We start from the raw sequence: 13,591 nt of genomic DNA, 5'->3' as shown, positions 1-13,591 counted from the left end.
AGTCGAGAAAAATAAATTGAGTGATCCTAATGTGCGACCTGGCTTGCTACTTGTACTGATCCTAATGTGCGACCTGGCTTGCTACTTGTACTGATCCTAACGTGCAACCTGGCTTTCTACTTGTACTGATCCTAATGTGCGACCTGGCTTGCTACTTGTGCTGATCCTAACGTGCAACCTGGCTTTCTACTTGTACTGATCCTAATGTGCGACCTGGCTTGCTACTTGTGCTGATCCTAATGTGCGACCTGGCTTGCTACTTGTGCTGATCCTAATGTGCGACCTGGCTTCCTACTTGTACTGATCCTAGTGTGCGACCTGGCTTGCTACTTGTGCTGATCCTAATGTGCGACCTGGCTTGCTACTTGTGCTGATCCTAATGTGCGACCTGGCTTGCTACTTGTGCTGATCCTAATGTGCGACCTGGCTTGCTACTTGTACTGATCCTAGTGTGCGACCTGGCTTGCTACTTGTGCTGATCCTAATGTGCGACCTGGCTTGCTACTTGTACTGATCCTAGTGTGCGACCTGGCTTGCTACTTGTGCTGATCCTAATGTGCGACCTGGCTTACTACTTGTACTGATCCTAATGTGCGACCTGGCTTGCTACTTGTGCTGATCCTAATGTGCAACCTGGCTTGCTACTTGTACTGATCCTAATGTGCAACCTGGCTTGCTACTTGTACTGATCCTAATGTGCGACCGGGCTTCCTACTTGTACTGATCCTAGTGTGCGACCTGGCTTGCTACTTGTGCTGATCCTAATGTGTGACCTGGCTTACTACTTGTACTGATCCTAATGTGCGACCTGGCTTGCTACTTGTACTGATCCTAATGTGCGACCGGGCTTCCTACTTGTACTGATCCTAGTGTGCGACCTGGCTTTCTACTTGTACTGATCCTAATGTGCGACCTGGCTTGCTACTTGTGCTGATCCTAGTGTGCGACCTGGCTTGCTACTTGTACTGATCCTAGTGTGCGACCTGGCTTGCTACTTGTGCTGATCCTAATGTGCGACCTGGCTTCCTACTTGTACTGATCCTAATGTGCGACCTGGCTTTCTACTTGTGCTGATCCTAATGTGCGACCTGGCTTCCTACTTGTACTGATCCTAATGTGCGACCTGGCTTTCTACTTGTGCTGATCCTAATGTGCGACCTGGCTTCCTACTTGTACTGATCCTAATGTGCGACCTGGCTTTCTACTTGTGCTGATCCTAACGTGCGACCTGGCTTGCTACTTGTGCTGATCCTAAAGTGCGACCTGGCTTCCTACTTGTGCTGATCCTAATGTGCGACCTGGCTTCCTACTTGTACTGATCCTAATGTGCGACCTGGCTTACTACTTGTACTGATCCTAGTGTGCGACCTGGCTTGCTACTTGTACTGATCCTAATGTGCGACCTGGCTTACTACTTGTACTGATCCTAATGTGCGACCTGGCTTGCTACTTGTACTGATCCTAGTGTGCGACCTGGCTTGCTACTTGTGCTGATCCTAATGTGCAACCTGGCTTGCTACTTGTGCTGATCCTAATGTGCAACCTGGCTTGCTACTTGTGCTGATCCTAATGTGGGACCTGGCTTGCTACTTGTACTGATCCTAGTGTGCGACCTGGCTTGCTACTTGTACTGATCCTAGTGTGCGACCTGGCTTGCTACTTGTACTGATCCTAGTGTGCGACCTGGCTTACTACTTGTACTGATCCTAATGTGCGACCTGGCTTGCTACTTGTGCTGATCCTAATGTGCGACCTGGCTTCCTACTTGTACTGATCCTAATGTGCGACCTGGCTTACTACTTGTACTGATCCTAGTGTGCGACCTGGCTTACTACTTGTACTGATCCTAATGTGCGACCTGGCTTACTACTTGTACTGATCCTAATGTGCGACCTGGCTTGCTACTTGTACTGATCCTAGTGTGTGACCTGGCTTACTACTTGTACTGATCCTAATGTGCGACCTGGCTTACTACTTGTACTGATCCTAATGTGCGACCTGGCTTGCTACTTGTACTGATCCTAATGTGCAACCTGGCTTGCTACTTGTACTGATCCTAATGTGCGACCTGGCTTGCTACTTGTGCTGATCCTAATGTGCGACCGGGCTTGCTACTTGTGCTGATCCTAGTGTGCGACCTGGCTTGCTACTTGTACTGATCCTAGTGTGCGACCGGGCTTACTACTTGTACTGGGTACTTACCAGTGCAGCAAAGTACTCTGTTTCTGTCTCCTGGCCGCCCTGCTGCTTGATGACCTCCGTCACGGCCGCCAGAACTGCCAACACCTGCAGCCACACACCAACAGGGTTTCACCCGACGCACAAACGTAGAAAATGGACGCATTCCATTCTATACTGACTCCCAAGGGACGCACAATAATATTCATTGCATCTACAGCGCATCAATAGAATTTACAGGAGCCTGTAATTTCATCCATCAATCATGACCACTGACCACATGATCATTGATTTATTCCAGGCCTTCATGTTAAACTGTGGTTTGGTATCTCAGTGGACAAGCACCATGAAAGCGGACTAGTCTGAACTTGTACAGTGAATTGAGTATGGTTCCCCCCCCCCAGCAAAATTCAAGCAATATGAAGGCGAGGGACACCAGAAATGGGCTTCACAAATTGTACCCATGTCGGGAATCAAACCCAGGTCTTCGGCGTGATGAGCGAACGCTTTAACCATTAGGCTACTCGACCGCCCCTGGACTGGACTTGTACAAGCAGCCACACGCACAGCCACACACACACATACAAGTGCATGCATGTTGCTATCAAAATGCAATAATCTTGAAAGTACCATTAATCCCCATTTCACATCACCCCCATTTCAACTTTCTTAATCACTAAACTGACATTGTTATCAGCATGATCAGGTATCAACTTTGTAAAAGAAGTCGGAACAAAGTTAACATCCTCTTGAAACTTGTTTGTTTGTTGTTTAACGCTGCACACAGCAATATTTCAGCTATCTGACAGCAGTCTGTAAATAATCGAGTCTGGACCAGACAATCCAGTGATTAACATCATGAGCATCAATCCACGTGATAGGGATAAGATGACATGCATCAATTAAGTCAATGAGCCTGACCACTCCATCCCGTTAGTTGCCGTTTACGACAAGCAGTCGCTTTTCACGACAAGCATGGGTTGCTGAAGACCTTTTCTACCTCAGATCTTCAAGGGTATCCTCTTGAAAGACAAATGAGTTCTCCTGATTGTAAAAGCATTCACAAAAAAGATCATATCTATGGGTCCATCACTTACCTCTTTGTGCACGGCTGAATTTGAGCTCCAGTATCGCTGAACTTTACTGAAAGTTTTATTTGTACAATCTGTCCAGTTTGTTGCCCATGTGTTAAATGTCTTCGCACCGACAGTCTGGGTGTCTGTCTGGGCGTCCATGTCAGACATCTTATCATCATCAGCTTCTTCATCATGTTTACTCAGAGCTTCAACTGTCAGTGAACTTTGACCTTAAAAAGATCAGAGTGAGTGAGTGAGTGAGTGAGTGAGTGAGTGAAGGAAGGAAGGAAGGAAGGAAGGAAGGAAGGAAGGAAGGAAGGAAGGAAGGAAGGAAGGAGATGAGGTGAGGTGAGGTGAAATGGGGTTTAACGTCTCGTCCAAGATTATTGCACTTATATAGCGACATGCATGCACGTGTATGTGGCTGCTTGTACTAGTCCGGACTGATGCCGATTTATAGTGCTAGCACACTGAGATACCATGCCGCAGTTTAACATGAATACCCCACTCAGAAACAGTATACTGACTCCGAGCCGACCAGTCCTTGTTTTAGCCCCTTAATGCCGAGCGCCAGACAGGGTAACAACAAGTATCATCTTTTAACGTCTTTTGGTATGACGCGGCTGGGGATCGAACCCCGGACCTTCCGCTCTCCGGGCGGACGCTCTACCATTAGACCACGGAGGCGGTCATGGAAGGAAGGAAGGAAGGAAGGAAGGAGCCTATCAGTAAAATCACAGTCACCAGTGGTCATCAGAAATTGTTTCATACATTGCATCCATGAGGAAATGAACCTAGGACTTTGGCATGGAAAGTCAACACTTATAGAGAAGTGTCACCCAACTACTCCAGTCTTTTCTATACTTATTGGTACCACATAAACCATGTAAACATTAGTGATCCTATGAAACTTGATTTGCTTGTTTGTTGTTTAACCACACTCAGCCATATTCCATCTTATATGACAGCGGTCTGTAAATAATAGTCTGGACCAGACAATCAAGTGATTGACATGATGAGCATCGATCCTAGCAATTGGGATCGATGACATGCATCAACCAAGTCAGCGAGCCTGACAACCTGATCCTGTTAGTAGCCTTTTACGACAAGCATAGTGACCTACTATGAAACTAGTCACGATATGGCTGAAATATTGCCGATGTGACTTTAAATTAACTCACTTACTTACTTTGAAACTTGAAATTAAAAAAAACAAAAACACATGTATATGTTACTATAATGAAAATAACATTTACAATAATTTCTTGAAACTACAGCAAAGACTGAGTGTGCAACGATGTAAACTATAGTGTGGCTGTGAGATCGCTGACTTGAAACTGTAAACACTACCTGATGGTTGATTAAAGAATCTGTGTTTTGCTGCTTCTCTGAATTTCTTCGACTCGGGGTTACTGTTACTGCTCTGTCCTTTCTTCCATGTTCGCCCCTTATTTTTCTTCGAACGAGCCAATTTGTACCCCATGGTAATTACCGTAACCGTTCGTGCTCACACAACTCCAAAAATCTTGTAAACATATCCTGACTGCACGTGTTCAGAAAAACGGAAGTTAGTAAATGCCATCGCAAGCTCCTCACAGCGATAACCGGAAGTGCAAGGGAAGAAACTCTGAATTACAGTGGTTGAATTTGTTTTTCTTACGTCTATGTGCGATTTACGAGTTCAAATCCATGGATTGTATTATTTGAAGAGTTTTTAATCTTTATTATTGATATCGTATTGTTTTACAAATACAAATGTGTGTTTCTTATGGACAAATATTTTCTAAAGCCTGTAAAATCTATGGTAATAACATGATTATTGCATGACATAAATTGTGAACTATTGTTTAATTTGAACTATATGCATGGGTAGGACTACCTGTCTATATCTATATTACATGATATTTGGGTGAGACAAAGGAGCGAAGGAGTGATTACAGCCTCAGCAATCTTGAAGCCGTTCAGGGTCGACACTGAGCAATGATCATTATGACGGATAATTAAATTAATTTTTGTGTTTTTATAAAAGAGATTGTGAAATAGGTAATCAACTTTAAACCTAATTATTGAATTTTGCATTTCAACTATATGATGGCGTACAGGTCATAGGGGCCACACGCCAAAAAGGCCAAAAACCCTAGTCAAAATGGCCACACCTAAAAATCAAAAGGCCAACACAAAAAAGTTACATGAAAAATATAAATATTGACATCATGACCTTTGATCTTCACAATTATATTTATAACATTTACATCAGGTGAGAGGACGAATAACTGTCACTATGCTTATTTTAAGGTGTATTATTGGTGTTGTCATAGTAACATGGCTAACACCTTATTGTCTTATATTTCAAAATAACACATTTCTCTCCAGAAAAGATATTGGTCACTTGAGAAGTGTGATCTACATATATCATGTTGAACTATCAACTGCAGGATTGAAACTTATTTATCTTTATTCTAAATGTAGTAATATAAGTATAGCCCTCTTCTAAAATTCCTTAATCAGTCCCTGCTTGGGTTATCAGTTTGAAATTGACAGATATTGTCTTTGTATGATAATATTTACCATGTGGACCACTCCAAAACCTTTTAATTACACGTTTACAATGTATCTATACCCACGACAGACCAGCAATATTTACTTTGTTTTACAAATCAACCTGTTACTTTCAGGCTATTTTTATCAAAATAAATAAATTCAGTGACATTAAATATTGTAACACTATCCAGTATGGCCAGAGGCTGTGTAGAGGTGAGCTTATTGCGTTCATCAGTAACTTTTAATCTTGAAATATACAGCAACATTGACACTTTTACCTTGTTCTACCCTACCGCCTCAAGTAGAGATTTTACCGGAAGCACAAGCATAGCATCTTTCCTCCAAAATCCCAAACAAATATAATTCAAATACTTAATTCTGGTCTATCATGATTTGCATGTCAGTGAGGTAAAATGGGGTTTAACAAAGTGCATTCAAGATTATTACACTTATAAGTGACATACATACATACATACATACATGCACACGTGTGTGTGTGTGTGTGTGTGTGTGTGTGTGTGTGTGTGTGTGTGTGTGTGTGTGTGTGTGTGTGTGTGTTTTTGTACTTGTCTGGACTTTTTGTCTGGTTTTATACTCCTAACCCATTGAGATACCATGCCGCAGCTTTACATGAATACCCCACTCAGACACAGTATACTGACTCCGAGCCGACCAGTCCTTGCTTTATGACCTTAATGCCAAGCTCCATCTTTTTACGTCTTTTGGTATAAAGCAGCTAGGGCTTCGAACCACTTGGGGATCAAACCACTAAGGTATCAACATTGGATACGATGACATGCATCAACCAAGTCAGCGAGCCTGACCACTCAATCCCATTTTACTGGCAAGCATGGGTTGCTGAAGACCTACTCTAAACAGCTATGACAATAGCTTGATAATAATCAGAATGCAGATAATCGGGATGAATGATAACCCCAAACTGTCACATGGTTACATATGAAATTAGATAATATTTCTGGTCTTCAAGTCACAAAACATTTGCGACTGACCAAGTTGACCCTGCCTCCATCACTATTACCAGGCAAGTGTTGACACCCATCTCAGTGTCAAATGTTTAATGTTATTGTTTGTTTCAGTCAACTCTGACTTCTGTCAATTTTGACCCGACACCTTTAGTGATTAACCCACCCAATCGTCTTATTCGCATGCCAAATTTGGTTGCATTGTTTGGAATAACTATTTTATATTTTCTATGGCCAATAGCTTCCCATCTATCTGTATCTATAAACTACCAAAGTTCTTTTTCAATTTAATTATTCGTCATGTACCCATTTTGTTTTTCTCAAAAAGTATACTCTACTTTGATGTAGGGTATAATACCGGTAGGCTCATGATGAATATTTGGTTGAATTGATATTTTAAGAATTTTTGGAAGAGATTTTAACTTCAGTGCTAATAGACAGATAGATGGACAAAAGCTAATGAAAGTAGTTCACGCTAACTGTGAGCTAAAATATATAAATAAAATCAAAATAAGTGCATCTATTTATTCTATTTTGGACTACATGAATACCTAACACGTCTGTGACCTACATTCAACAAGCACATCAACAAGGCTTTAGTTCACTGTGAGTGGAAGAATCAAGACATGGAGACAATTATAGGTTACACAAAGCTTTCAGCAGGAGCGTGAAGTTGTAACCATGGTGACGAGAAAGCTGTTTCAGCCTTCCTTCCAATCTGCTGTCTGAAACCTGTGACAGTGTTGTACTGAAGGCATGACAGGCCACATACACTCTAAAAAAATATTCCCATAACTTTTGACAAAAATTTAAAGACTTTTTAATTGGTTATGGAAACACTGACCCAAAAAATATTACATTTAGAAATAATCTGAAGTGTCTTATATATTATGTTTCTTTATTTTATATCTCCAAAAGACAAACAAATAAAAAAGCCTGACCTTCAACTTGTCTCAGTTATCAGAGCTCATAGGGAAGTCATTGAAAGACTCGTTATCACTGATTATGTTTGTTGTTTAATGTCGCAGTCATCAATATTCCCATTGGGGGGCACGGGTAGCCGAGTCTAGGGCTGGGATGGTTAACTTGGGTACTTGGGTCAGGTTGGTACTGAGAAGAACCCGGGTACCCACGGGACTACCCGGACCCGTGCTTAGTCATGTGGTATATTGTTTTATGACATTAACAATAAATTTCATGGTTACACTTTATAAGTACAAGTCGCTAATGTTCGCATTTCTTTCTGCATAAAAGTCAACTTTTGCATGGAATGCATGCTTTTCTGTGGCAGTTACGTTTTTGTGACTTGATTCCAAAGATGTACTACAATGTTGAAAACCAAACTTTACTTGTTTGAAAAATACACTTAAATATTGGGGTCACAGGAACTTTAGTTGTTGAGTATATTTATAACATTGACATCAGGTGAGAGGACGAATAACTGTCACTATGCTTATTTTAAGGTGTATTATTGTTGTCATAGTAACATGGCTAAAGTCTCATTGTTTTGTATTTCACACATTCCTTCTGGCTTTAATATCTTTGAGTAAAGACAAAGCTTTAGTCAACTTCAGTGTATGCACGATCAGATCGTTTTATACTATACTACTCAAAAGAAGTTAAGGAACAAACAATTCTTTCATATTACTATAATTTATGTCATAATCTGAGATATTAACCATAGTAATATGAAAGAATCGGGTGTTCCTTAACTTCTTTTGAGTAGTATATATCTAAATACTTTTTGCTTCCCATTTGAACATTTCGTACCTACTCACAGAAATGAAAAAAATCCTTTTTTTCTCAATTTAAAAATCGACACAAAGTGTTACGTAGCTGTAAATACGAAATAACAAAACAACTCGAAAAGTACTAGACTGGATTTGCTAGTTTGATCTCAGTGATCAATACACAATGTACTTTACAGGAGGTAATTTGTCGGCACTTTCAACATTCAAAAATATAACTAAGTCCAAATTGACATAGCAGAAACAGACTATAGGCATTATGCACCTGTTCTCACCTGTCGTCAAGGTGTCATAGGTCACCTTGATCTACTTACACCTGGTTATGCCCTGTTTCACAATAGTCTGTTTTATTCACATTTTTACACACTTTTACGTGTAAAAAGGCATAAAAACATTTGATACGCTGTATTTGTGCCACGGCCCAATTAGAACTAATTTAGTTGTTTGAATATTTACATATTTTGTATATTAACTGCATTTATTTAAGATCTGAGGTCGAAAAAACATATTTTTTTTCATTTCCGTGAGTACTTTAACTTGAGACCTCGTGTGGGTGCCTGGGTAGGGTTGGGTAATAGGGGGTCGGGTACCCGGGTAGTAAAGCTAAATTTGTCCCAGCCTGAGCCGAGTCGTCTCAGGCTCCACAATTTGATGTGCAGTGTTGCGTCCCTTGGGAACGCCAGAAACCATGAAAGTGTGTTCGAATCCTGATTTGCCCCGATTATATTTCCTGGTTTATCAGCACCATACCTGTGCTCGTGGTTTTCACCAAAGTGGTAAACATCTAAGGCCTGCATCACTTCAGGCTTTCCTCCCATATTAAGTTGACATGCTTTGATATAACTGGAATACTGATCAAAGCCGTGTCAAACACAACTGACTCAATATTTTAACTAATCACAGCAGCCTAAAAATAACAGAGGCTGGGCGAACCAGTGACTGAAAGAAGAAGAAATGTCCAATGTTGTCAGGGTAAAAGTGACACACTATCAGTTACATCACAGAGCCTATACTCTGGACACTTACCTCCAGCAATGTAGTGATGGTGACCTATTCTTACCCTCATTCTAAATCTCGTGTCACAAGCTTTCTCAAAGTTATCGTATAAAAATAACTTTTTTCTACACATAAAGCCATGCTAATGTTGGAAAAACACACTGATTTCATAATAACTTACACTTTCAATACCTAATGTTACCCCTCCAATTTGTCCCCATTCTAGACTGCCTAAAGGTTTCAATATCGTACCATCCTATGACAATTTATCTCAATGCTGTCCTATTCTGTTGGTCCAGACTGTCTCAGTTTAAAATGTATTTATAATTGTTACATTGATTGGTCGTTCATTCATAAATGTTGTGATGTTGAATTGTTCACACATGGTGTCTACATGGTCAAGTGACATTGTACACTGAAATATGCCTGTTTACCCAGCAGTTGATGGGCACCCGGTAGGATGTTTGATCTGCATTGACTTCACATCATCAGGACAAATCAGATGAAGTTAAGCAACATCAGTCAAGGGTGGATCCAGCATTTTTAAAAGGGAGGGGTCCAAAATATCAAAATCCTCTCAGATAATTTTACTCCCTAAAACATACTACATTTCGTTTTCAAATGGGGTGGGGGTCTGGACCACCTGGAACCACCCTTCTGGACCCGCCTATGTCAGTCGTGGAGAGTAGTTGAATGTGACCCACACTAAAGCACATGCGACATATGGGGGGTCTCCTTGGCAAATGAGTTTATTTGAAATATAACTGTTCAACCAGCAATGAAAATGGTAGGTTGAAATGGTAATGTGACTGTTAACCATGTAATGATAATAATGATAATGAGTCCATTTGTATGGCGCCAAACTCCATACCAGCTTGTGTGCTCATGGCGCTTACATTATTACCCCAGTCAATGGATCGGTGAGCACTCAATTTTCATTCTCAGCTCCCTGGGGAGTATACAACCCAAGCTAGCTGTGAGGCATAACAGCCACATTACCATCTCATCCTACCGGGTACCCACTCACTGCTGGGTGAACAGAGGCACATTTCGAACAAAGTCACTTGCCAAAGAAAACACATGTGGTACATGTGCTTCGGTGTGGGGCAGGACCGAAGCCCTAGAAACTCTCAGGAGTCAAGCTGCTGAACGTCGTCACCCATCCATCTACTCTCCGAGACCGACGTTGCCTAACCTGATTAATTATCTGTGCACTGTGCACAGGACCATGTAGCACCTCACAAGCAGCTCAAGTTGTATACTACCCATGGCGCTGAGAATGAAAATCAAATGTACATTGATTCATTGAACGGGGTAATAATAAATTAGCCCTTTTGAGCATGCCCGTGTGGTGTGGAAATATAGTGCTGTATTGGGTGTCAGGCTCTGTGATTTTGTTGTTCGATCATTGTTCCCATCAGACAGTGGATCATGTGATCCAGACTTGATTACTTACGGGTCGACATGATATAATGAAGTGAAATGAAATGGGGTATAACGTCACTTTCATGATTATTGTGTGAGTGTGTGTGTCTCTCTCTCTGCTGGTACTAGTCCGGACAAGTGCTGGTTTTATGGTGCTAGTCAAATGATATATCCCACTCAGACCAGTATACTGACTCTGAGCCGACCATTCCTGGCTTTATTCCCTTAATGATGTGTGCCAGGCAGGGCATCAACAAGTACCATCTCTTAAATCTTTTGATATGACGCAGTCTTGACCTTCCGCTGTCCATGCAGGCACTCTATCCACTAAACCACAGAGGCATTCTACATATCCATGAGTGTTTCATTTTATCATTCCCCAAACACCGGTCAATTTTTATGGTCTATTATTCTTGTATTGGTGAAACAAATTTTTTATTAAATGTTTTTCTTTCAGGTGAACGATTAACTTGCCTTTGCATGTATTTGTGATGCATGCCACCATTGTGGTAGGATGTGCTAACCTTTCTGCGAACACCTAGTATCAACATCTGCTTATGACATTACACTGCGATCATATGATACCCTACCCTTTGATGTTGGATGCAAGTTGATGAATTGCAAAACAAACATCGTAAAGTGTGGTCACTCTCCGGTTCGTGGGACACAGTACTGTGTATTTTGCACTGCTGTTAATTGAAATTCACTCTTCGGATCCAGGAACCGGATTTCCGAGAAATGAAGCTTTTATGTAGCAAATATTTCATTTCATGTAAATAACATCCGGTAACCGATTTTCCGAATATCTGGGGTCTGGATAAGCGGAGTTCCACTGGAGTCGGAATTGTACAATGGACTGTTTTTAGTAGAGATTTCTTATGGGGATTAGTGAGTATGGTTTTACGCCGCTTTTAGCAATATTCCAGCAATATCACGGCGGGGGTCACCAGAAATGGGCTTCACACATTGTGCCCAAGAGAGATGTCTTATGATTATGGTCAGGTTTTGTTGCTTTACCAACACTTCACTTAACTTCATATAAGACTATTCCACCTATTCCACATATGTGTAAATATGACAGGTAACTAATCAAGCTAACAATGAGCCTGTGGCCAATCAGGGGAAATTGGCCTTCTTTTTCTCAGTTGCTCAGTTCTCAGTCTCAAAACAAATCACATTTCTCCCCAGGATAATTAATAAACATTTCAATAGATATTCAGTCTTTAATCACAAGAAAACATCTGGTACAACATCTAAATTAAATATCACTTTTCTGTGTTTGTTGTAAGACTCATAGCACACCCTAATTTTATGATTCTTCATTGTTTCCTGCCTATGGATAGAAAGGACGTTTTTCAGGGAAGTACTTTTGCAAATTGGTCCTCTTCTGATAGGGTGCATATGGATCATCCACATAATGTCGTGGTCTGTGCCAGTAATCAGTGGTCATTTTGTCTAAAAGTCTACTCTGTTGTTTGTTGCAAAACAAATGTTGTCGAGAAAGATATCTCCTCGATGGGGACTTTTTCCATATTCTCTTATGTCTTCCTGACTGTGTTCGGATCCAGATACCCCAGTCTAATCTATAAAACCTATTTGTAACTGCCTTGATCGCCTTGGGTTTGCCTTTTCTCTTGCTGTAATATACTTTGTTTCTTTTTGCAACTAAAGTTGGACTTGATGGCTGTAGTAGACATCTGAAACACAAACAAAGATCTTCTTTGAATTAAATCAGATCATCTTTAATTATTCAGTATTCACCCAATGAAGGGAGAAGTATGCAGTCTAACAATCTGAAGGTCGCAAATTCACATCTTGTATTTGTTGTGGTACTGATTCAGATTATGCTCCATTACAGGCAGCCATAACATTGGACAAGGTTCTTGATGACGAATTCTTCTGGCCTATTTGTTTTCTGCTTTCAGCAGAGTGTGTGCACGGAACCTTTGACGACAAGAACCTTGCCCAACACTAAAATATAGTAACTAGGGTTACTACAACATGTACAAAGCAGTGTTAACAGATGCCTGAGAGAGGCAATTGTTTGTTAGCATTCTCTTTATCTAACCACCTTCAATTTGAGAGAAGACATCAAGTATAAACATATCTAATATTTACTTAACAGACAATCAGAATAGAAATATCAGACCAAACAATTATAATGCTTTTAGTATCAATAAAATATTTTATTCATGCTTACTAACCGTGTATTCTGACTCTTAATCGTGGGTTCTGTGTTCATCTTTAGGATTCTGTTTGAGATGAGAGGGCTGGCGCTAAATGACCGACACTGTGATACCTTCAGACTGCCAGAGAACACCCGACACAGTGCCGCAATGTTCCCCGAATCTTTTGGGACAACTGGTCGAGGCTGAGAAACCACGTTCCAGCCTAAGCGCCACATTACTGCAAAGACAAGAAATACAAATGAATAGATATTAGAAATGTACATTTGGTTTATTATGTGGTTAGTATTATTTTGATGGTTTAGTAAGCTTTGGTCTTACTGGTGGCACGATTCCTAACGGCAGCGGCCATCTTGTTATGCTGATCTCTTATCCGAATCCAACCAAAGAAACGTAAGTTATACTTCTCACTCGAGAAGAAAATATATTTTAGATGCAATTTGCAGACCTTTGAAGAA

General features: G+C 40.9%; 2 protein-coding genes across 2 annotated transcripts in view; both read right to left on the bottom strand.

Annotated features, from left to right (window-relative positions):
* The window catches only part of LOC124146056 (RRP12-like protein), a 45,017-nt gene extending 40,158 nt beyond the window's left edge, over window positions 1-4,859 (bottom strand). Inside the window, exons 1-3 of the mRNA XM_048393390.1 lie at window positions 4,605-4,859; window positions 3,276-3,484; window positions 2,203-2,286 (exon numbers count right to left, since the gene is read on the bottom strand). Coding sequence (XP_048249347.1) covers window positions 2,203-2,286; window positions 3,276-3,484; window positions 4,605-4,737 — 426 coding nt within the window. The 5' untranslated portion in view covers window positions 4,738-4,859. The remainder of the gene's footprint in view (window positions 1-2,202; window positions 2,287-3,275; window positions 3,485-4,604) is intronic.
* Window positions 4,860-12,156: 7,297 nt separating this feature from the next.
* Window positions 12,157-13,547, bottom strand: LOC124146081 (39S ribosomal protein L35, mitochondrial-like). The gene is made up of 3 exons (XM_046516150.2): window positions 13,455-13,547; window positions 13,152-13,353; window positions 12,157-12,644 (listed from the first exon to the last, which is right to left on the bottom strand). The coding sequence occupies exons 1-3, from the start codon at window positions 13,483-13,485 to the stop codon at window positions 12,281-12,283; spliced, it is 597 nt and encodes a 198-aa protein (XP_046372106.2). The 5' UTR covers window positions 13,486-13,547; the 3' UTR covers window positions 12,157-12,280.
* Window positions 13,548-13,591: the final 44 nt, after the last annotated feature.

This window comes from Haliotis rufescens, unplaced genomic scaffold (assembly GCF_023055435.1).
Source record: "Haliotis rufescens isolate VD_foot unplaced genomic scaffold, xgHalRufe1.0.p SCAF_12, whole genome shotgun sequence".
Classification (NCBI taxonomy): Eukaryota; Metazoa; Mollusca; class Gastropoda; order Lepetellida; family Haliotidae; genus Haliotis; species Haliotis rufescens.
This window is presented reverse-complemented; position numbering and strand designations above follow the sequence as displayed.

Coding starts and splice junctions, on each gene's coding strand:
- LOC124146081 (XM_046516150.2), bottom strand. CDS start 13,485: ATGGCCGCTGCCGTTAGGAATCGTGCCACCA. Junction 13,354..13,454: donor CGTTAGGAATCGTGCCACCA/GTAAGACCAAAG, acceptor TTGTCTTTGCAG/TAATGTGGCGCTTAGGCTGG. Junction 12,645..13,151: donor ATTAAGAGTCAGAATACACG/GTTAGTAAGCAT, acceptor TTTGTGTTTCAG/ATGTCTACTACAGCCATCAA.